The 23,159-nt window shown below is 45.0% G+C and overlaps 1 protein-coding gene across 1 annotated transcript in view; it reads left to right on the top strand.

Annotated features, from left to right (window-relative positions):
- The first annotated feature begins 6,713 nt into the window (after positions 1-6,713).
- spega (striated muscle enriched protein kinase a) overlaps positions 6,714-23,159 on the top strand; it is a 31,109-nt gene continuing 14,663 nt past the window's right edge. Inside the window, exons 1-20 of the mRNA XM_069675647.1 lie at positions 6,714-6,836; positions 7,433-7,746; positions 9,482-9,580; positions 12,536-12,686; positions 13,850-14,692; positions 14,883-15,337; positions 16,042-16,188; positions 16,568-16,750; positions 18,782-18,939; positions 19,050-19,138; positions 19,315-19,490; positions 19,569-19,752; positions 20,979-21,052; positions 21,146-21,304; positions 21,392-21,581; positions 21,715-21,944; positions 22,023-22,142; positions 22,224-22,328; positions 22,413-22,619; positions 22,697-22,820. Coding sequence (XP_069531748.1) covers positions 7,614-7,746; positions 9,482-9,580; positions 12,536-12,686; positions 13,850-14,692; positions 14,883-15,337; positions 16,042-16,188; positions 16,568-16,750; positions 18,782-18,939; positions 19,050-19,138; positions 19,315-19,490; positions 19,569-19,752; positions 20,979-21,052; positions 21,146-21,304; positions 21,392-21,581; positions 21,715-21,944; positions 22,023-22,142; positions 22,224-22,328; positions 22,413-22,619; positions 22,697-22,820 — 3,827 coding nt within the window. The 5' untranslated portion in view covers positions 6,714-6,836; positions 7,433-7,613. The remainder of the gene's footprint in view (positions 6,837-7,432; positions 7,747-9,481; positions 9,581-12,535; positions 12,687-13,849; positions 14,693-14,882; positions 15,338-16,041; positions 16,189-16,567; positions 16,751-18,781; positions 18,940-19,049; positions 19,139-19,314; positions 19,491-19,568; positions 19,753-20,978; positions 21,053-21,145; positions 21,305-21,391; positions 21,582-21,714; positions 21,945-22,022; positions 22,143-22,223; positions 22,329-22,412; positions 22,620-22,696; positions 22,821-23,159) is intronic.

Raw genomic sequence — 23,159 nt, forward strand, 5'->3', positions numbered from 1 at the left:
GCGGTATAGATAATGGATGGATGGATTGATCTCCAAATCTGACTTACTGCCAAACGTTTCGGTGGCATCTAACCATGCTGAACTTCCAGCTCCATCGATTTCACTGCCTTAGATTAGACCAAAAGGTTGTGGTTGATTGTAGGTAGAGGGCCAATCACATGTAGCCTTAAATAAAGGAGCACTTGGGGTGATTGGCTGAGAGCAAACCCATGCAACTTTTCCTAGAGCTTTGTACAAAAAGGCGACTGACTACTTGGTACTGTATTTTGTACTGTATCATTAGACTCAGTAATACGTAGATGTAAACCAGTCAAACATAGGATAGCTCCAAGACAGTACAGAAGGACTTACTGTCATATTCTCTGTACTCTTCAGAAGACTTCATTCTTCGTCTATGAAGAGGTTTTTCTCTGGAGAGCTTCCACTGGAGCCCCCCTGCTGTTATTCACTGGTTATGAATGTAAAGTACCTGATATGGAAGCTCTGGCTTGATATGACAAGACTCGTTCTGCGCCGAGAAGCAGAGACAGTGTGATCACAGTGTGATGTAACAGCAGCAGAATCTGTATTCTGTTGCAGAGAGATTATGCCCCGACTTGCTGCTGATAAAGCTGTACGCCTGGAAGGCATCCATCAGGGCCGCTCCACGGAAAGCAGCTTCTGTCACAAAATCAATGGGTTTCCGTGAAGTCTGCTTATTCTCTTGTTGTTTTAAGCTAATTAAACCGTGGCGTGCTCCAAACCGCACCTGTCCAAAGTCTTATTAAACGCTCATTTTGCGTGTATGATTCCTCGATCTGTGTTGAGCTGAGATTTGCAGGCTGATTCAACAGAGCGTCTTTACAGTAAGCAGTGCAGAGGAGAATTCGGCCTCCTGAGCCATCAAATCAAAGCAGATCCAGACTGAGACAAATGACATGCACCGTTAAAATCTAATAATCTTCTCCTAATGGCTGATATTTAATGATATCCCAGCCAGAGATTGGTTGAAGCAGAGTCCTTTTGGCTTTTAGCGAGCGTAAAAAAAAACTACCTCATGAGAGAGATTTCCAAGCAGCGTGAAATGGACCTGGATGATGCTCCTGGAATCTTGTGTTATGATGAGCTTATCGATCCGAGGGGCGTTTGAACTGTTACTTGGGGGTGTATCCCGTATCACACATAAAGCATTGGTATTGATCGCTGCACTCTGTGCTGGACCGAGTGCCTTTCTCTGGTGATGGATGGAGGAGGAGTGCGAGGCGTGCGAGGGTGAAGAGAGGGAGGTTTGTTGAAATAACAATTGCAAACCACTGAATCTAGATTCGTCTTAAGAGAGCAAGGAGGGCTTTTAAATTCTGCTCCGGTTTACGGAAAATACCACTTGTAGCTGCGTGATCTAATAAGGAAAGAGGGAAAGAGCTAATGACCAAAATCGAAATCATTCACAGAGAAACCCCTGATTCATGGCGGGAGTAAATCGCACATATTGATTCTGTGTTTACAAGGGCATAAACATTAACATGCTTCACTTAACAACGCTAAAAATCAGGAAAGCATCCGAGAGAAGAAGAGCCGTGCTGAAACGCAGACGAGGATTCTGGGTGGTTCGCAGCAAAGGGCTCTGTAATTATTCTTAGATTCATTTTGACGGAGGTGCTGAGGGGAGCACAGATGTGTCTGAAAGGACAATTAACGTGCGTCAGAGTGTGTATTCCACCAAGAGAGGAGGAGGTGGGCGGATGGTGGGAAGCAGCTGCGCATTCTCGTCACGTTTGCTCAACAAATTTCACATCCTGGAGGAAAGAAATCCATGATTATCTGATTTTCACAGGCCGACATGTAGACATAGATATTAGTGTTACATCAGGATTTTATTTGGTGAGATGAAAACTAAGCAAAGAGGTCGGAGCAAATCTTTCAGTTCTAATCAGCGGAAATGCGCGTATGTTCTAGCATCTTTTTTAACTTTTCCTTTTTTGATTCATCTAACGGCTTCAACCTCAAGCTGCAGGTTGGGTTAATCCAACTACGGTGCAAAAATATTTATCCATTTAGCATACTACCGATCTGCCAAGACAAAGGGAACTTACCGGCAATGACCCCTGGGAAATCTGGGCGCGTCACCCGTTTATAAACCATCCCCGTGTCCCATCAACTCCCTGAAGACGCGTATAATTTTCACTCTAACCTCGTGTGGCTGTTTCAGCTGATGTTTGTCAAATGGACTGTTTTTGCAGCGAGCCTCATTTGCATAGAAATGAGCCAATTTTGCGCCACTTGTACGCATATCACCCGATTTATTGGTATGAATTGAACCAGAGCACCAAATGCTGTTTGTTTGGCAGCGCTGTCAGCGAGGAGATTTGTATGGTAGACTCGGTGTTCCAATGTCAAATGTAATCCTTATTTTTTAATGTAGTAGTGTAGTTCAAGTCATTTATTATTAAAAACTGGAAAACATTGGCCTTTTGAAGCTTGGGAAATGTGACGGCAAACATGTCTTCTGTTTCTTACCTTGTTTATATCTGGGTTTTGGATGCTGCTCACTCTAAAAACTTTACTTCTGGATTTGGACAATTGCAGTAATTTTTTGGACTCTTTCCTGAAATCAAGAGGTTGAACTGAGGCCGCTGCCCCTGGAATATGCCCCATGCATCACCCTGTAATCCAGCAGGGGAATTGTGTTTGCTCTTCCAGTCCGAGTCGCCCTCGGCCGCTCCAGGCGGTGCTAACCTTGACCCTATCACTGGTTAAAGCTAACAGACACGGAATCTGGATTAATAATTGATGGCTTATGGGTTTTGCTGAGGGCTGGTTCCTTTTCTTAGAGGAACAGGAGTGTAGACGGAGAGGTAGAAGATGCTGGGATTTGTTTTTGGTTGTATTCAGGAGGGTTTATTTTAATTCTCGCAGATTAATTCCCCCTTCCCCCCTTTCTTTAGCGTCTAGCCATTTCCCTCGATCCTATCATCTGTGCCTCTTCCTCTTGCTTCCTCTTTCCGTTTCTCTCTCCTTTGCCTCCTCCCTCGTGAATAATTTCCCCACCAACCTCTCGCCTCCGCTCTATGCTCTCTTTGTCTCCCTCCCTCCCCCTTTCTCCCTCTTTCTCCGCCTCAATCGTCCCCCTTTTCGCTTTCATCTTTCACTCCTGCTTTTCAAGGGGAAAAAAAAGTCAACATTCCCTGTTGAAGTCAGTTGTTTTCACCCTCTTTTCCTCCTCTCTCTCTCTCCACTCTCATCACCGCAATCAAGATCAACACACCCCTTATGCTCAGACTTCCAACCCCCACCTCCTCTTGTGTTCTGAGAGCGCTCTCGATCGCGGCGGAGAGGTTGGGGGGGTTGGTCAAACCAGCTGAGAATTGCCCCTCTGAAGGCGACGACTACGTCAGAGAGGGACGCTGTTCACATCAGCGGATGCACGCTCAGACACAAAGACACCTGGCTCCGGCTTATTTGCATCCTCTCTCGCTCTTTCGCTCTCTCCTTCTCCCCGTCTTGCTGCCAGACCGGAGAGTAAACACACCCACGCACAAGAGCCGAATCCCGTACTGAATCTTGATTTTTTAACATTTTTCCCCCCATGTTGTTGATGCCACACCCTGGGCTTATTTTTGAGGGGTTGTTTTTGTGAGCTCATGCCACAGGTAATCTCACACGCTTGACAGGAAGCACTACTTAAAGAGAGATGAAGAAAATCTGGTCCAAGAAGAGGTTTCAGGTGAGTTTGCTCCTTTTTTTTGAAGGGGAAAAAAGCATCCGATGATTGTGTTATTAAGCTGAAAGCATGCTGTTTTTTTTAAGATTAATATCGGGATTTGATGCCACACCCTTTACCTTACAATGACATGCAAATGTGATGATTTATAACAGATAATTTAAGGTGAATTAATTGATTGAAACATTCAATTCTGTTGGGAAAATGCAGAGATAGCGAGAGGTGATGCTTTTAATCTTCCGCCTTTGTTGTTTATCTATCGGCAAATCGAGTCTAATGTAACAAAGAAAGTCAGTCGAGGAAAACTGTGGTTGCGCGGCGGAAAAATGCAGCGCAAGATGTGAAAATCACCTCTCAAAACCGTCGCTTTGAATCACTACAAAATCCACATCCTCAAAAAGCTTCTGCTGAACTCTTGTGCAGATTGATGTAAAATATCTTTACTTGGCACTTGTGACAGATTTGTCAAATAACGAGAGATTCTTTCAAAAATTCGGAGCGGATGGAAAGTGTGTCAGTAGGCTACACTCCATGGAGACATGAGAATCAGGGCAGACGCTCACAGGGGCTACAAGAGAGCAAAGCACAGGATTAAGCTGATTTCTGATGGCGGCTTTTTGCTCCTCTGAATTCTGCATCAATCCCAAACCCTGAAGATTTGTCCTTTTGCTTCCAGCAGCAGAATAACACTGTTAGGATTTGGATTATATGCAAAGAGTATTTTTGAAGTCTTTGCCAAATGCAGCCTTTTCAGAAGGATTCCATATGCGGCTGGCTTCTGCTGATATGATTGCCTTGAGGCCACAACAATGGAGATCACGACGGCGATGGAAGCTTCTGGTGGAGTCTGACAAGCGGCAGTTACCACCAGGCAACAGTTAATCAAACTGCCTGACACAAAAACATTAACCAATGGGGAGTGCGCGGCGGAACGCGGGGGGGAAACGAGTGTGAAATGAGTCATTTTACTTTGCACTTCGGCTACTTTTGCTTTTACCATCCGCTGCAAAGCTGTGAGTCATTCTGAGGAGCTCTCCTTGGTGCTGATTGACAGACTGTCCGAGAAGCACTTTTCCCAACTGCTCCATCAGCAGGGACACAAACATGACCATATAGTTTTATCTTATATGTTTATTATAGCTGCTTCTGGGCCATATTTCAAAAGCATCATTTATCGACTCTAAGTGGAATCAAAGATGTTTTTTTATTCCATATTTGCAGACTGTCTGCACGGTTTTACCGATTTGAACATCACCATGACTGAAAAAAAGATGACATAATAAAAAAGTAATCAGCAGGTTTATGGATATTGAAAAATAATAGGTAAAAAACATGGGTTGAAGATTAAAAATAACGCTCTCGGGGCACATTCCACCAACTTCCCAACATGCAAGCATCGAGTTAATTTCCCACCTGACTCGTTGCACTAATAGAAACAAAAAAAAGCCATGTTTGTAACCTATGCATAAGCGTTAAGAACTTGCAACGTGGCCTCATCAACATTTGCAGACTAGTATACGTTTAAAAGTTGGAAATTGCTCATGTGAAGCCCCCCTTTGTTCAGACTTCCAACCTTCTTTTATTAGAAATCTTACGAAAAATTTTACAAGTATTCATGGTGCTTTCAGCCAGAAATTGAGCAACTAGAGCTGGCACCATTCGCTGACCAGGTCTTGATGGAAGCTCCAAATACAGTTGGACCTTTGAGTTCGGATCATTTGGTCCACAATAATGTTCCAAAGCTGGGGAATGAACCGACTATAAAACACGTCCCTCTGGGTCAGTGGTTCTCAAATGGTCTCGCCCAATGACTGTATATATAGATGGACAACGCGTCTCCATCTGCTCCCATTGTACGAAATTGATGCCAAAATAGCCCTTGTGATAGGCGCTGCCATCTTGCGATGGTGACGTCATATGGAGCCAGAGTCTGCGCAGTAGAGATCAGCGAGTGAAGCGGCCGTAGCCACTTCCGCTAACCCAAACACACACTTAACTTATTGAAAAAACAGCAAGGATCCCGCACGCCAGCGTGTTTAACAGCAGAACAGCTTCTCTGTGTTGGTCTGAGGTTAACGTTCACAGGTATGGAAACTTCAATGACTGTAGTGATTGTTTTAGTTACGTTTCCTCTCGCGGATCGTCCTCCGCTCCGCTCAACCGGAACTGATCGGCTGTAGGAGCCGTATTTGTCAACAGAGCTGTCAATCCTCATTTTGACAGCATCAAATAATTAATTAAAAATAAACTTGTTAGAAAAATTAACACTTATAAGAACTAGCTATAATGACAGAAAGCTTGTTTGAGAAAAACTTATTGGGCGTGTATTTTGATTTTATAGTTTGACTCATGTCCCATCTGTTAACATGGAGGAGGCGGGCTTTATGAGCTATACTGCAGCCAGTCAGCAGGGGGCGCCCAAAATGTTTTGGCCTCTTTTTTAGGGAGCTGTCATGTCGTCCATCCTTTTATACAGTCTATGGTCTCGCCTCAGGACTCACCACCTCCGTAATGACACATTGCGACCCAAATTCAATATTTTATTAACCTCTCAAATATATTTAATGAAAGAATGGTGCAGTTTGGACCTAAGAGGGAACGAAACATCACAGTGTGTCAGCATCACAAAAGACAGCAGTGTGATAGCCAATCGAAATGGTGGGAAAATATTCCCTTTACTTATAAATGCTAATAACTGCAGCATAAGTGCAGCCACTGTCGGGCTCATCAAGTTTCTGGGATTACATGGAGCGTAACTAAACTACACTACTACTTCATGCACGTCAAAGGAAACCTGTGTCCTTCAAAATAAAAGCGCACAACTGTTTGTGCGACCCGCTGCAAACAGCTCCATGACCCACCCGTTGGGAACCACGGCTCTAGGTGTCATTATGATCTCTTATGTTTCTCGCTGTTAACGTTTTTTCAACCTTGGAGGTTACATTTCTTTATCATTACTAAATGAAACAACCAGAAGTTGTCGCACAGACGTAGCATATCGAAAGGGAAATACTTTCTACAACTTGTAGTCGAGGAAGTGATGACAGAACCGTCTCTCTTGAATAATGCATTTTACTCTGTATCTTGTTTCAGAGAACTGGGCACTCCACACGGACATTTGGCAGATTCACCCATGGTGTGTTGTCAGTATGAGCTCTACCCCAATTTTACTGTATTCTGGTCTATTTCTGTTACCAATCTAAACCTGCTGTAGCTTTATGATTTTCTCCGGCCTTCTCCCCCCCCCCCCCCCCCCCCTGCTTCTGTGTACAGCATGTGCTTCCCTTTTGATTTATCCCTCTAATAACTCTTGTATACATGAAAGTCGCTGTATTGCTTTAGCGTTTCTACATGTTTTTACTGCTTGCCTGCTTACAACGAGAGTGGGTTTTATTATTGTACATCCACCCCCACAAAGCAATATTGTTATAATCACGCTGTTGCATAAAATCCTTGAGTGACTAATGTCTGGCCTGGATGGTTTATGGTATAATATTTGGCAATCTATGAGCCAGGCCAAACCAGATGCTTGCTGCTTTAAATCATATTTACATCCCAATAAAGTATCTGGAGTATATTCTCTTGTAATTACGTTGCTGAGTCGATTTCCTTCACCTAACTTGATTAGATTCAGACGGGTGGATCTACATACCCACACCCAGGAACGCGCACACATGCTGCGAGCGATGTAATGAGTTAATGGTGATTGTTCATTGGCTTTCTTATCATTAGGCAGACCTTCTGGAATTATCTAATCAGGATCTGACTTGATGCGAGGCGCAATGAGGTGCAACCTGTTTTGTGGTTGTCTTAGTCGTCCTCCTCCTCCTCCTCTCCCTCCTCCTCGAGCTCTCTAACCAGTAAACATATCCGTCAGCCACCCAGCAGCCTGGCTGGCGATTTTAGACTCTTAATGGGTACGAAGAGGATTGGTCGTGTGGGTGAGCGAGATGCTGGTTTCCATAGTAACGGTGCTCTCCCGTCTGCCCTCTCTTGCTGCCACTATGGAAGCGAAGTTTTCCGCTCCTGCCGAAAGCAAAGCTATGGTAAACCTGCCTGTCTTCATTTGATTCATCCTCTTTTCTTTTTTTTCTTTCTCTTTTGCTTCACTTCCTGAGTTCATGTGTTCATCCTGCTGATGTAATGTGATCGGGGTTTCAAGCTATTCCCATCTGTGGTTCCTGTTTCCCTCTCAGTCCTTTTATTGTGTTGTCTCGTGTTTAATATTTAAAACCAGCTCTCTCGTGAAATCCATATTATATTCGTCTGCACTGCTACCACACCCCTATATACTTGTCTTTTTCTTCTGTTTTCGCATGCTACTCATTAAATCCAGACCACAGTCAAATGAATGATGTCCATCCCTCTTTTTTTGACATTTATATGGTTTTAGAGTCGGTTTTTGTGGCTGTTTTTCCCACTTATCATGACATTTTCTACATGCATTCTTTTCACTGCTGCACAGAAATATCAGTTCATGTCATTTGATGGTGGTGGTTCATCTGTTTATTTTATTTTTAAAGGGAACATGCAATATCAATCATAAATGTAAAAAACCCAGTAATCAGCTATTACTTTTAATTTAGTCTTATTGTGAAAATCCCCAAAGACAAAAGGAGTCATTGTCTTAACGCCTGCTTTTCCGGCACCTTTTAAATTAAATATTACAAAACAAGTACAATATAAAGCAAAAATTCACTAAAAGGTATAGTAAGTAGGATTTTTCCCTTTCAACACATTCAAACCGGGCTCCTCCTCCTGGGCTCTCTTGTGCGAGAACACGCCCACCCCGCCGAGCTAACACCGACAGCATCACGGTTACCGTTGCGCTAGTATGCTAACCGACCGATTACCTTTGATATAGCATGCTAACCGCCGGTTAGCTTGTCCTACCCGGTTTGAGGCACCTACCTGTCCAACAGCAGAAGGCCAACTCTGCGTCGCTCTTTCGCCCACGCTCACCTGTACGCTGTGATTGGCTCAGGGAACCACAACAGCGCCCCTCCTGAAAACGTCCCGTGCAAAACAAAACAACAGAATAGATGCAGAGGGAAGGGTCTGCACACACACTCACCAACACACCCATTAGAGGCCCATAAGTGATGATTCATTATATTTGTAAAAAATAATCCTACTTAATATACCTTTAACAGAAATCCACCACTAAAACAACAAAAAAGGCAACACAACAACAGTGAATAACCCATTGTCTTTCCCAAAAGGTATGGCTACGCTACCTCTGCTTTAGCCTCTGTCCAAGTGGTAGTTTATTTCCTGCTATTTAAAACCTAATTGAAAGAGAATGTGCTTAGGTTAAGAGGTACTTTGCTTTTCAAGTGTATGAGTAATGATTTGCTAGGTTACAACCGTCATATTTATTGAATTTTTAAATAAAATGAAGCATAAATACAACGATCAAAGCGTTCCCAGCTCACCCTGCTGCTTTGTTGCCAAAGTCAAACAGACCCATACCCAAGGAAAGAACATTTATATGCCCCCCCCTCCCCTTCATGTATCAGCCGTGTATTTTTATAAGCCACAGCTGGCTTCATGTCACGCTTGATCTTCAGCCCATTTATTTCACTCTGGGGGCTCTCCCAGGCTCCTTTCAAGGACCCATCAAACTCCGCGGCGCTAAGCTAATGTGAAATGTCATTTTCACCCGGACTCTGTTGTCGTTTTTCGACCTCAGTTTCTCCTCCACCTCGGTGTCTTTTCCTGAATATTCCGCCATCTTTCTTCATAGTGACTCATTTTTCGTTTTACGTCTGTTTATTTCAGACTCTGAGACCACAGAGGATGAGACCACAGAACCTCAGATGGAAACCAAAGAAGGGCTCGGGAGGCACCAAGACAAGGCCGGACGGAGAGGACATTCAGGTATTTTATCCAAAATCCTGCTGAGGTTGAAACACTTTCTAGATTAGCTCCTTACAACTGACATGTCAGCCTTTTTTCAGCTTAAATTTATGTATTTTATAGATGCAAACGCTTGCGAAAGATGTTAAAGAAAAGAGTACAGCATGCACATATTCAACATCTCTTTATGTAGTGAGTCTGTATGATTTACTGCAGTACAACATCACTGCCAAAAAAACACTTTTCCAATATTATGATTCAATGCGAATTGATAGATTTAATGGACGGTTGTTACCATCTTGGCAAGATGCGAGTTGGATAAAATCCGATATGGCGGGATGCATTAATCCCTCCTGGTGTGATGCAACAGAGTGACACACTGCCCTAGTTTCCAGCAGGAACCTGTCTCAGGTTTAGATGTCGATGTGTGGCTCCACAACGAGAGTCCAGCCTAGAAAGTGGGACTGTACCTTTTAGATAAATGAGGCTGAAGCTAATGGTGCAAATTATTTTATAATAAGGTGTACTGTTGCTTTACTAGCGCTGTGTTTAGTTAGAGCTACATTAGATTGGATGTTAAGGTTTGTTGATTTACAGTTTTTATGAGCTGTAACGAACAGTTGATTCAGTGATTAACCAAGTGAAGGAAAATAAAGAGGCAGCTAATTTGGTAATTCATCATTTAAGTCATGTTTTTCCGAGCTTTTCTGGCGCGATTTGCTGCTTTTCTCAGTTTTACATCTTTGTAGCCGAGTATTTGTTGTCGTTGGGCACAAGAAGATATTCCAACAATTCCCTGGTCAGTCCAAATCCCAAATATTTTCGCACAGAAGTGATTGCCATTGTATTATACCATTGGTAATTTTGGCTGACTGCAGGGGTCAGCCCTGCACATGGGTCTGTATGTGACTGACTGACTGAGTGAGTGACGGTACCCTCAGAGCCATATAGAGAGAGAGAGTTGCGACATCGCAATGGCGGATCATGGAGAATATTGGACCTCTACTGATGCCACTCTATGTCTACATGCTCTTTGTTCGGGGAGTAGGCGGGGCTGCTCGTCTGCCTTAACAGAAAACTATCTTAGTCACTTTAGAAACGGGACCTTAATTAACACACAGCGAAAACAATCATATGAGCCGAGACAAGAGCGAGCGAGGAGGAGAGAGGGACAGATCTCACCGAAGTTACGTCTGTAATAAGATGTTATTTATTTATTTAACATATGTACCTGTGGCCCGCGGGAGACTGATAACTATGTTTCTATTTCAAAGAAAATGAATAAGAAACCACGCGGTAAAAATAGGCGAGCCTCCTATTCTCTACATTCTCAGTGCCTGAGTTGCGTGAGTTTTCATGCATTTCAAATGAAAATGAACACGTCCCGCATGCGCCACGCTTCCAGTGTTGCCCACAAAAGCGCACATTGACCTGAAGCGGTCAGCCACATACTAGGTTGTAACAGTTGTAAATATAATTTTAAATATAATAGAAATATAAGTTTTATATTGACTCATGTTTGGCTCACAAATTTAATCATTACCCCTATCAGACCTGGGAGGTTTGGATTGGTGCCCCGTGTGAGGCCGTTTCATTGGGAGCCCTAGAAATGATAATTCACTCGCTCTCATCTCCTTATGTAACTGTCTAATATGTTGGGATTTCTCTGAGTTGCAGATTAAACAATTAAATTCTTCAAAGCCTTTTTCTCCTGTCAGCATTGCGTATAGCAAGAGATTTCCTCACAGAGTATTTACTCATCTGCTAAAGTGGTGTCAGCGTCACAGGACCTGCATGGCCCTCACACCCGTCCCTAACCAGGCAACAGGATGTCTGAATATAGACCCGAAATATTGACACCCTTCTCCTCTACCACAAAGAAATTTCATATTCTTCCCTCGCTTGTACACGGTGTTTGCACTTTCTACGCTTTCGTGTTGGCGGGCCTCATCACATCCCTCTGGAGACGAGCAACAAAGAAATCGAGAGAGAATATCAAATGAGGGAGGGATGAGGTGATACATCATTTGTTCTCTTCAAGCAGCAGATTCTGGATGCCTCAGCTGCATACAAATGCTAAAGTGCCTTGTGGAAGACAAACAAGATAATTTTTCCTCCTAAATTGAGGCATTTCTGCAGAAGATTTGGTTTGTGTCACTCCAGACGGACCTTGTTTAGATTTAGTGGCAATACGAGACAGGATTTTGTGCTGCGCTACAACTTTGCAGAGACATGACAGCAGAGTTTTAAAGCTACAAAGACCTTGTTGAAGGAACTGATACAGTTTGTTTTCTGATTGTGCAGCTGAGTCAGTATCGTTTGTGATTGCAGCAGGAGTCTGTCGTTTTATATCCTCGACACCCTCACCGCTTCAAGGTTTCTGTCGTTAACGGGAAGATGCTGACTGCTCTTTCTTTTCGCTGCCAAAGCATTCCTGTCTCCGTTGCTCATCACTAAAATGTCAATCATTACCTGATTTGCGACGGGGGAGGATCTCTTTAAGTGGTGCGCGCTCCGCAACGTAGCCGTTCCACTTTCTCTTTCATTTCCTGTCTTCCAGGAATCAATAGACTCTTTATCCATCGTGCCTTTTTTTCATGCTTAATGATGTTCCTGCTCTGTGCCTTACATTTTCTACCAGCTCAGGGTTCTTACTTTTTGTATCGATCAATCTTTCAGTTAATGAATTAATGAATTAAAAAAGACCTCAAATTTAAACTATTGAAACATTCTCCCAGTCTTCTCTCTTAGTTTTTTCCTATAACGTCTTAATAAAGTCTGGTAATATTATGTAAGACTAGAACCCACAACGAATTGATCCTGTTAAAGTAGGCAAAGCCTGATTGTGCCACAGATCTCCAGATATAATGACATCAGCCTTAACTTTCACATTCATATAAGCCTTACTAACCACTAAAAGGAACTGATGATGTTTGATAGCTAAACCTTAATCAAGGATATCTCTTCCTTCTCCAGGTGAGGGAGGAGGGATGATGGACTATAACCCAGATGCTCCAGATCGCAGGGCCACTCTCCCTGGTGGCTACGACCCTGTTGTGGAGCGAGAGCTCCGCGCTCTGGGCTCCCGCCCTCCGGGGTCCCACTTTGACCCCACAAATCCAGCCAGGCAAGCCCTTGGTGGGGCTCCCCCTGAGGGGGCCCCAGTCCGTCACCTCGGAGTGGAACCACTGATCCGGGCGTCTCACGCTAACCTGGCCCGGCCTGTTCAGGGGTCAGAGGAAAGTGTTTCTGTAGGCAGCGACTACTATGGGAGCATGTTCAGCCTCTACAGAGGGAGAACATTTTCCATGCCGTTATAGCACATGGCATTTTATTTGAAGGAGTCCTTTTTAAAAACCAAAAAAGACTGGCCCCAAACTCAAATTGCAAAGAAACTGACACATTATACACATAATACAAGACAATATCTCCTACATAAACCCAACTCGCAAAAATTGTAATCCATTTGTTATGATTTAAAAAAGTTTTTTTAATCTTGTTTCGCTTTTTTCATACAGTGTTGTTACTTCCCAATTTAATTTTGATGTCACACTTTCCTTTGACTCTGTGTTTTTATTGCTGTGAGTGTGGTTTGGTTTCAATCTAACAAAGATTACAAATATCTTATAGCCATTAGAAAGAACACAATGGTACAATCTGCTAATATATATTATTCAGCACTTCTGAAACTGTGATTACTCTTTTTAGCCACTGCATGTTTTGTAGAGCAGCCCTGCACTTTTGGATTAACACCTTATCTTTATAGGTTTGCTGTGGCATGCATGGGTTGCTGGCTTTGATCCGAGCTAATGTTAGCATGAATGCGCTCACAAATTAATGATCATGTGTTTCACAGGTTGTTTTTAGGCATGATGTTTTTGTATTTGAAGTAAGAGCAGGGATATTTTTTCTGGCATTTTGTAAGAGCTCCTGTTGTAAATCTGCAATTTTGTTGCTGCACAAGCCAATAATTTCCAATTATTACTGTTGTTAGAGTGTCTTCCACTTCACCACTGCTAGATTTAGTTCTTTAGAACTTCTTGAGAATCTTAAATGTGGGCAAGATTATTTTATTTCTATTCCTTTCTCCACCATTTCATTTTACATTGTCTGATCTCTGAAAATGAGACACAAAGAGCACAGACAAAACACAAGGAACTCACTCATGAATATGAAAACACAAGACAAAATGACACTAATGGAGGTTCATCTGCTTCTTTATTACTACTCCAACTCCTTCAGCAAATGCACTATAGCTAACTTGTCACCTCCCAATCCTCACCCCTCTAGGAGTCAAACTGCAACCGATTCCTCCCATGCCCCCTTGTCTTCTTCCCAGCCACCTCCCACTACACATAAAAACAGCATCAGTACCCCAAACCAAGCCCAGGATAAAGCCAAAACTTCACAATCATCTAAGGCAGACCAAGCATCAAGTGTTGTAATGACTCCCAAACTGGCTCGTGCCGGGCCCAAGATCTTCGACAAGGTCCGTGCTTTTGAGGAGCGAAGGGCTAGCGTTGATTCTCCAGGAGTAGTTGGATCAGTATCTGGTTCTGGGCTTGGAAGAGGAGCTTCCTTCGACTCGGACGACAGTGGAAAGAAGGCAGGAGGCCTTAGCAAAGAGGAGGGTCGACTCTTGCAGGGGGTAGCTCAAAAGCGAGCTGCGTTCAAGCAGCGGGCCTCGTCTTTGGAGGACAAGACGAGCTACTCGCAGAGGGTCCAGAGCTACCAGAGCAAGTTTGCAGAAGAGCTGCAAAGGATCAAGAAACTCGTGGGGAAACCGAGCTTGAAAAAAGCATATTCCACTGAGCAGCTGTCGCAGAAGGAGAGGCAGACCACGGGGAAACTAGAGCCAATTCCTCCCCAGGTGGTTAAAAAGTTGGAGGCCCGGGAGCGAACCCTGGGGGACACACAAGTTGGGGAATTGCAGAATTCTCGACGGGCCCAAGGCAAAGATCTGGGGGATCAAAGCAACAACCCTGAAAAGCATAAGATGACACAACCAAATCTACCAGTTGATATCTCATCACGAGGAAGCACAGGGAAAATCTCTGTTACCATGGAGACGGCACCAGTTAACCAGTTACCAGGGCAACCATTGCCAACAGCCACAAGGACAAGCCTCACCAGGTTTGGAGAAGACTATCTTTACCAATAAATTTGTGTGTTTTTGAAATCATACTTCTAAATGATGTATTTTTCTTTGCATGATTGGTTGTCAACAAATCCGATCACAACATTGAAAATCCTTCCTCACTACTTGATTATTTAGTCCACACTTGCGAGTCTTACATAACAGTTTTCTTGTCTTGGCACACAGGGAAACCCTACAAAGCTCTCCGGCAGCTGACAAAGATTCACTTGTTGCCACGTCTCAAACATCCTCATCCCCTGTTAGAGATCTGGGGACGGATTCAAGGAGGGAAACCAAGATGGACGACAAATTAGACCGTAGATCTCCAAGCCCGAGTGGGAAGAGAGCGTCCCCGATAACTGTGAAGCAACCAGGGTCCCAGTATCCACCCAAGCCACCAAGGTTAACCCCGTCGCCCACTCCTTCCATCAGTCCTTTGATGAAAAGGAGAAAGGCGGAGGTGGGGCGGACGTCTCCAGCCCTGAAGCTGAACATCCCCACGATCCTGATTGAGGATGAACCAATGGAGACAGAATGTGATCCAGAGACGAGCAAGGAGGGAAGCAGGACCAGGAGGAAGGAGGGGAGAGTTCGTAAGAGCAAGAAAGGTCGATCCGTTCAACCCAGGTCTCCAGAGGAAGGTAGGACTTTTTTTTATGATCATTGGTGATAATCTAAACTAACCGTAACACAGAAGACGAATGTTGAGGCCAATGAGTTATGGCGCAATTCCCTTAAGAGCCACAGGCGACTGGCCTTAACAATACTTGGACTTTACCAAAGTCAAGAGAAAGCCCTCAAGCCTCTCAAGTTGGGACAAACAGAAAAGTACTTTGTTTTTTTACGGGCTTGTTTGTCTTTATTGACAGGTCCCTGAGGGAGTACCACACCACAATGGCTGGTGCTTGGATGCCCTAACTCTGCTCCCACAAGGCTCCTTTCCTAAAGCCATGTTTTTGGTTTTTAGACACCAATAACTAACTGTCGACTTTAAAATGTATCTTTCAAAATCTACTTTTCTTTTCAAGTTTTGAAAGGGTAAAAAAAGGTGTGAACAACTAGCTTAGGTAAACATTCTGTAAGTTGAAATCTGAAGCATCAAGTAATACAGATCACAAAGTAAAACAACCGTTGGTAAAGCACTAAAAACTAAACTGTCCACATGGATCTAAAACTGAACAAAAAAGTGGAGCATGTTTCTATTATGTTTTAAAATACTTAAAATAAATCCAGTCCAGACATTGATGAGGACCCAAAAAAAGAAACTAGTCCATGACTTATTTTAGGGACCGACCCGTTTGTGAAACCAGGTGAGCTCCATATAAACCCGACCTGTCGTTTTTAGGGGGATCATCTGACGACTCTTACCTGTCTGCTGATGAAGAGCCGGCCGAGGGGCCGAGGTTTGAGAGGCCTCTTGATGACACCAGGGCAATCAGTGGCGCAGAGGTTACGCTGAAGTGCGTCATCACTGGAAGCCCGCCCCCTACAGGTACAAGCAGGGAAATGCTTTTTACAGTGTTGATTACAGGCTCTTTTTTTCTACCTTTCTTTCTTGTTTGTATTTTCTATATATTGTATGTCTTTTTATTTCTTTATTTTTGAAAGATATATATATTTATATTTTAAAGAAACGTTTTGCATTTTGTATATTTTTTAATTTGATATTTTAAAAGAAAAAGACATTAATTCTTTTACAGTTACAGTTACAGAAAAACGCACCAATCTCTATGCAAATCTGTGTTTTTCAGTGATAATCTGTGTGCTTTATTCACTACACATCTTTGTCAGTTGGATTGTGCTATATCTGTTTTTCAGTGGGAGGTTGTATTTATTTCATTGTGTGTGTGAATGTGTTTTCCTCTCCCCAGTAACATGGAAGAAGAATAACGTAGAGATCCGGAGCGATGCCTTCCACGTGGTTAAGTCAGAGGGTGAGCGGCACAGCCTGGCGATAAAGCACATGAGGCCGAACAACGCGGGGTCGTACTGCGTCTCAGCTGTCAACCCGGCGGGGAGGGCGTCCTGCAGCGCTACAGTCTACATCCAGTCAGGTGAGACGAGGCCAGGGACGGAGGGATGATCTGACAGGGGAAGGGATTGCCGTTAGATTTGTTGTGACACTTTTACAGGCATGTAACATAAATTTAAATGAATACACATAAAAAAAGATGCTCTCCTTGATGCACACGAGCATGCTGCCTCGCACGCACACTCGCTTTCATCCGCTGCCAGCCCTCCTCCGCCTGACATTCTGTCTTAATGACTACAAAGGCCTGCCGGAGCTCAGCATCCCGACCGATGGCAACCCATTAATTCTTTAAGGCACTGAGCTCCCCCTCGGTGCCGATTCAAAAACGCAGACCTGCCCCGTCACACAAAGGTCCCTCGAGACTTAAAGGCAGGCATGGCATTCAGAGTCGGGAGTAAACAGAATCAATATTCCTTTTGGAGAAGGTTCATGTTGTAAATAAGCCTGCGGTGGATGTGTGTTTATACTGCACGGTGTGTGTGTGTGTGTGTAAAAAGCTTGTACCACTCCCAGAGTGTTGATTCAGCTCATGTAAATGCAACCTGCACTTACCCGGTTTTGTCAACAAATGTGAGCGAACACTCTGCGACAGCCTCGGCAGCAGCAGCAGGCCTGCGTGTCCATATTAGGCCAGTGGAGTCGAACTTGCCGGAGTATTTTTAGCCGCCCTCTTGTTCTCTCGGGTAATTGCAGTCTGCTTTATGTCCCCGTGTGAGATTACTGCCGCAATCACAGAGTTTTTCATCGCTGTAGATTTCACGCTGCAGAGTCGGAGTTGTCAAAATGTGTGTGTGTGGAGGGGGGGGATTATGTGAGTCATTGGAGCTGGGAACAGTGTAGATTTTTGGCACTGCTCGCCGAAACTGAGGGCGAGAATGATTGAATAGCTTCAAAGGATGCCAAACTCAATATGGCGAAGGAGATTAACATTGTTTTGTTGCACTTTCCGCTTAAACAATCAATCAAAGCCGTTTTTCACATCCATTTCACAATCCCATCAGCCTCTGTGAGGCCCGGTTTACAACACAGTAAATATTTTTCCGATGCTATTGTTAGAAATACAAGGGAATACGGACATGACAGTGACGGGAAGCAGAGGATGGGGCTGAAAAGGGAAGGTTAGCTTGGCTCTGACTGTGCAGCAGTTGTGTAAGAGTTGGCAGGTTTGGGTAAATACTCTCGGGAGTTATCCCCCGGGTGCACAGACGCCGCTCAGAGATGTGACTCTAGGTAAGTTATTTTTGCTTTTTATCGCCGGTGTAGCGACAATTCAATGAAATACCTGAGTGCTTAGAGATGATAATCCAGCGTAAATTGAGGGGGAAACCTTTAATGTCAATGTTTTATAGCTGTAAGGGAGTCCTAGCATGTAGGGTTGGATGCGTTTGTGTGTTAGGACTATCCGCTCTGCTGTCTTGCTTCTGTCCCACTCTTGGATGTTGTTATTTTCCAGCTGTTTCAGTGTTATCTGCTCAGGCCAGACGTCTGAGGTTTTTACACAGAAAGTGAGAAGCAAACACAAAAGGGAGAAAGAAAGAGGAGTCTACCGTCGCGTCTCTATCCAGCGGTGAATTAATTCCGACTTCAGACGCTGCGTCCGCTGTGGAACTCCGCGGGGATACGCGAATGATTGGGTCAGGGATTAAGGGCTTAATTCATTATCTGCTCAGTGACGGTCACTTCAGAAAGGTCCCCGCTCCCTCTGCTCTCTGCGTGTGCCTGCGCGTGTGTATACGTGGGAGCACATGGCCCACTCATCTCGAACTCCCTGCTCTAGGTTGCCAACACATCTTGGCAGAGATAGTCATCTCCAGAAAAGCAAAGCAAAGAGCGTAAACACGAGCGCGTTGACAGATTGTCCCCTTTCTAAAGGTTTAACAAGCCTCCCTGGTGCCGTGTTAGCCGCATCTCAAAGACATTTGCACTTGATTACAGTAATTAATAAGTGTGCAAATCAGAGTTGACTTCTTCATGAACCAGAGGGAAAGTAAATTAGATTCAGCTGCTAAGAATGATCATACTTATGTCCACTATGAATCTCCTCTCCTTCCAGAGCCAACCCACTTGCAATGTGGGAAATCAGCCTTGGAAGTCAGCAGTCCGATCCAGTCAGACGAGGAGTATCTGAGCCCTCAGGAGGAGGCGATGGAGCTCGGCGAGTCGCCTGCTCCCGCTAAAAGGGTCCACTTCACAGAGCCTCCCTCGTTTAAGGTAGGAGAGCGTCACAAGACGATTCTCAGTTTGTACAGCAGCCGCAAAATTGGCCGCTCATCTGACAGGAAGTAGGTTTAAAACATCACCTTGTTGTGATTCTTTAACAGGTTGCACCATGTGACCAGGAGGTAACAGAGGGTCAGGATGTCGTCATCTCAGCGAAGGTCAGAGGGGAGCCCAAGCCCATGGTTTACTGGTAAGACACTGTTACTTAAAGCTTTATTACAGCCGAACATCTTTATAGACACATGAGGCTATTATCTCAACCAAGGTCACCCACTGCTCCCCGTCAGACACACACACACACACACAGTGCGCTTTATTGAACACCTGAGTGTAAACGACTCAGACAGCCACTTTGTTTTGACCCAGGCTGAAGGACAGAGTCGCGGTGAAGACAGCGGGGCGCTTCGCCGTGCGAGAGGCGGCCGACGGCACCTGCGAAATGAGAATCGGCTCGGCTCAGAGGTCAGACGCAGGGCTCTACGTCTGCAAGATCATCAACGAGTACGGAGCCAAGCAGGCGGAGTGCAGAGTGGAGGTCAAAGGTGAGGAGCGAGGAGCGTGAATCTGTCCTGTGATGAATGTCTTGCGCTATTTCTTCACTGCTTCGTTTTTATGTGCAGCTGGAGCACGAGCGGCTCTGAAGATCATCAGGGCGGTAGAAGACGTGGGGGTGAGGGCTGGAGAGTCAGCCATGTTTGAGTGTTACATGACCGGACCTCCAGATGTGGATGTCGACTGGCTGTCTAATGGGAAGCTGATCCAGCCGGCGCTGCTCAACTGCAAGATGCATTTTGATGGCAGGAGGTGACGAACTCTTTTCTTCCCTTTTCCATAAATTTAGTTAAAATGCACAGAAAGGTTAAAGGGGGGGTATTGTGCTAATTTCAAAGCTTCATATTTCACTCTGTGATACCTATGGAGGAGCTTAGCATAATTCACAGTTTAAAAAGTCATCATTATTTTGACACTGCGATCCGTGCAGGCCCTCACACAGCCTCTGCCTGAAACGACTCAGTCAGCTCTGTCCCTTTAAGAAACCCCGCCCCTATCTGCTTTCCTTTTATCTTTCTGTCAAGCACTTTATAACCTTCTTAAGAAAAGTGCTACATAAATAAAGATTATTATTATTCTTGCAAGCCCACTTTCTTCTGATTGGCCAGCTCTCCGAAGCGTGTAGAAAAAACAGTGTGAAACCCGGCGTTCACAGCAGCCTGCAGACGGAGACTTTTTTAGCAGGGGATTACTCCGACATACTTTCACCTACAGGTTTGAAACTTCACCCTGTTTAGTTTGGATGTCCAACATTGTCATATTATATATTTATCTTAAAATGTGAAGCAGCATAATACCCCCTCTTTAAAGGAGTGGCTGTAGCAACCATTATATAAAGCTATATCGCTGACCAACACCGACGCCAGCAGAGAGTAACATACTAACTTAGATATTCATGGAAGCACACACGATAAAAAGAGTCCGTCAGCGATCACTGATGTCTCCGTAGCCGGGTGCAGTAAACAAGTCCGGGCATGTCTCCCTCACTGCCGTGTTTCGTGGGGCATGTGCTGAGTCGTGCTGCGTTCAGGAGCGCTCGGAAACGTGAGTGATCAGACACGTTTTTGCACATATTTTTAAAATATTGATCTCGGGATTTATGAATCGATATCGGGTCATTCAAACGAGAATCATTTTTTAAACCCAGCCCTAGTAGCGACTTGTCAATCACAGGTAGCCCCGCCCTGAAGCATATCCTGCTTAATCATCAGTTTGACTTAACAATATTATTTACATGCTGTGTTAAAAAAAGACTTGAAACTAGCGATTGAGAACATAAATGTTACCGAGGTCATAAATCAACTGAGAATTCAGCTTTGGCTTTCCAGTGTCGTCGCCCCCTGCTGGCCGCTAGAAAGAACGCAGATTTAAGCCACTTCACATGAGAAACAAAGAGGCTACATCCACTTCTTTCCTACAGGCTATGTTCCACAGCGGAGAGCCTTTGATCTCTAAATCCATTGTTCTAACTCTTTCAGATGCCGCCTGCTGCTAAATTCAGTGCACGAGGATGATAGTGGAACGTACACCTGCAAGCTGAGCACTGCAAAAGGTGAGCAGCAAATACTAACATGGAAAATACGGATGATAAAAAACATTCATATCTGTTTGACTGGCTTAGAGTAATTTGTCTTTGAATTTGCAGAGGAGTTGACCTCAAGCGCAAACCTGACGGTCAGCCCAACCAAAGACCCTCTTTTCACCCGAAAGCTGGACATCCTGGAGGTCATCGAAGGCCGCACAGCCCGCTTCGACTGCAAGGTTAGCGGATCCCCGCCTCCACGAGTCACATGGATGCACTTCGGTAAGAATCTCCAGCGTCTGACACGCGGCTGTCGAGATAATGGAAATCCCTTGTTCAATTTCCCCCGTCATGTTAATGTCCTTCCAGAGACGAGAGTGGAGGAGAGCGATAATGTCCGCTTCCTGCAGGAGGGGGGCCGCCACTCGCTTGTCATCACACACGTTAGCAGCGACACGGAGGGCTTCTACACGGCGGTCGCTCAGAACGTTCATGGAAAGTGCGAATGCACCGCTGAGCTGTACATGCAGGAACCTCGAGCTGCCATCTCCTCACACATGTAAGAGGTGTAAATGTCTTGAAAAGGAGAGAAAGGAGGAGCCATTTTTGTTCTTACGGAGGAAGTAAATCCTTCTAAAGTCGTGACAGCGCATAAAAATAACACAATAAACCCGTCCCTTCCTCTCCTCCAGGACCAAGCTGGAAAAGATGCCATCCATCCCCGAGGAGCCTGAGGTCCTGGAGAGTGAAGTAGAGAGGAGGACCATGCCGGACTTTGTCAAACCTCTGGCTGACGTGGAGGTGATCGAAGGCAAAGAGGTGGTGCTGAAATGCAAGGTGGCGGGCCTGCCGTACCCGACCATCAGCTGGTACCACAACGGGAAGCGGATCGAGAGCACGGAGGAGCGCAAAGTGACCCAGCGTAAGCAAAAGAAACGCACGCTGAACTATTTTAAGGGTGGAGATCGGTAAATAAGAAACGTGTGTGTGTGTTCTCCAGACAGGGATGTCCACAATTTGGTCATTCGGAGCGCTTGTCACGCTCACGGGGGCGTCTACAAGGCCGTCATCTCCAACAAAGTAGGCAAAGCAGCCTGCTACGCACATCTATACGTCACAGGTAGACTTGGACGCTTAATGTTTGATGCTAGACGAATACTTTCCTTATGATAGATGTAAAGTATGTCTTTATTTGAAACAGATATCGTTCCTGACCCGCCTGATGGTCCCCCGGTGATCGAGGCTATCACCGGCAAAAATATAACCCTGAGCTGGAAGAGGCCGAAGAGGCTCGACGCTTCGTTTGGTGAGTGCTTCAGGCGTCTGCGCTTCCATTCTTGAAATTGTGTCGCCACATTTAAGTAACTAAAGCGCCCGCGTGTGTTTGCAGACGCCGGCTCCTTGCTCTATGTGGTGCAGCAGCAGCCTCTGGGCTCGATCCAGTGGTCCGTCGTGGCGTCCAACCTGAGGGAGACCAACTACACCGTCACCTCCCTGTCCAAGGGAGTCCGCTACGCCTTCAGAGTCCTGACGTCCACCGGGAAGACGTCGAGCAAACCGTCGCCCTCTACAGACCTGGTTCAGCTGCTGGACAGAGGTTCATAGTTTTTTAAGTTAAAATATGAGCACGTTAAGCTTCTTTTGATGTTAAATGGAAGCTTTTTACATCCGTAGGACCTTATCTGAGGAAAGCACCGATCATCACGGACAAACCAGACGTCATTTACGTGGTTGAGAACCAACCTGCGAGCATCACCATCACGCTGAACCACGTGCACGCAGCTGTGGCCTGGAAAAGGTCAGTCCCCTTTATGAGTTAAGAAAAGTGTGACAAGTGAAGTGCACCTGTCGTGTGCACAAGCAGCTGCTGAACTGATGAGTTTTGAATCTTTGCTTAAACACTACGACTGCGTCTGAAGTGCAGGAAGCTCATTTCAAACAGAAGTCGTCTCTCGGGAGCCGGAGCGCTGCTGGTTTTCATCCCGTCCTCTGCAGGGACTGCTTCAGAGATTGAGATAGAACATGCCAACGCACTTATCCAAACCTCTGCAGAGCAGGACTGAGGAGCACCGCTGCGCACTGGTTCACGCCGCTTTGATTGAATTCGGCATTTGATGTTCAAGCACGTGTTCTCTGC

This window comes from Semicossyphus pulcher, unplaced genomic scaffold (genome assembly GCF_022749685.1).
Source record: "Semicossyphus pulcher isolate SPU_LCO1_2020_fin unplaced genomic scaffold, fSemPul1.0.p SCAF_24, whole genome shotgun sequence".
Classification (NCBI taxonomy): Eukaryota; Metazoa; Chordata; class Actinopteri; order Labriformes; family Labridae; genus Semicossyphus; species Semicossyphus pulcher.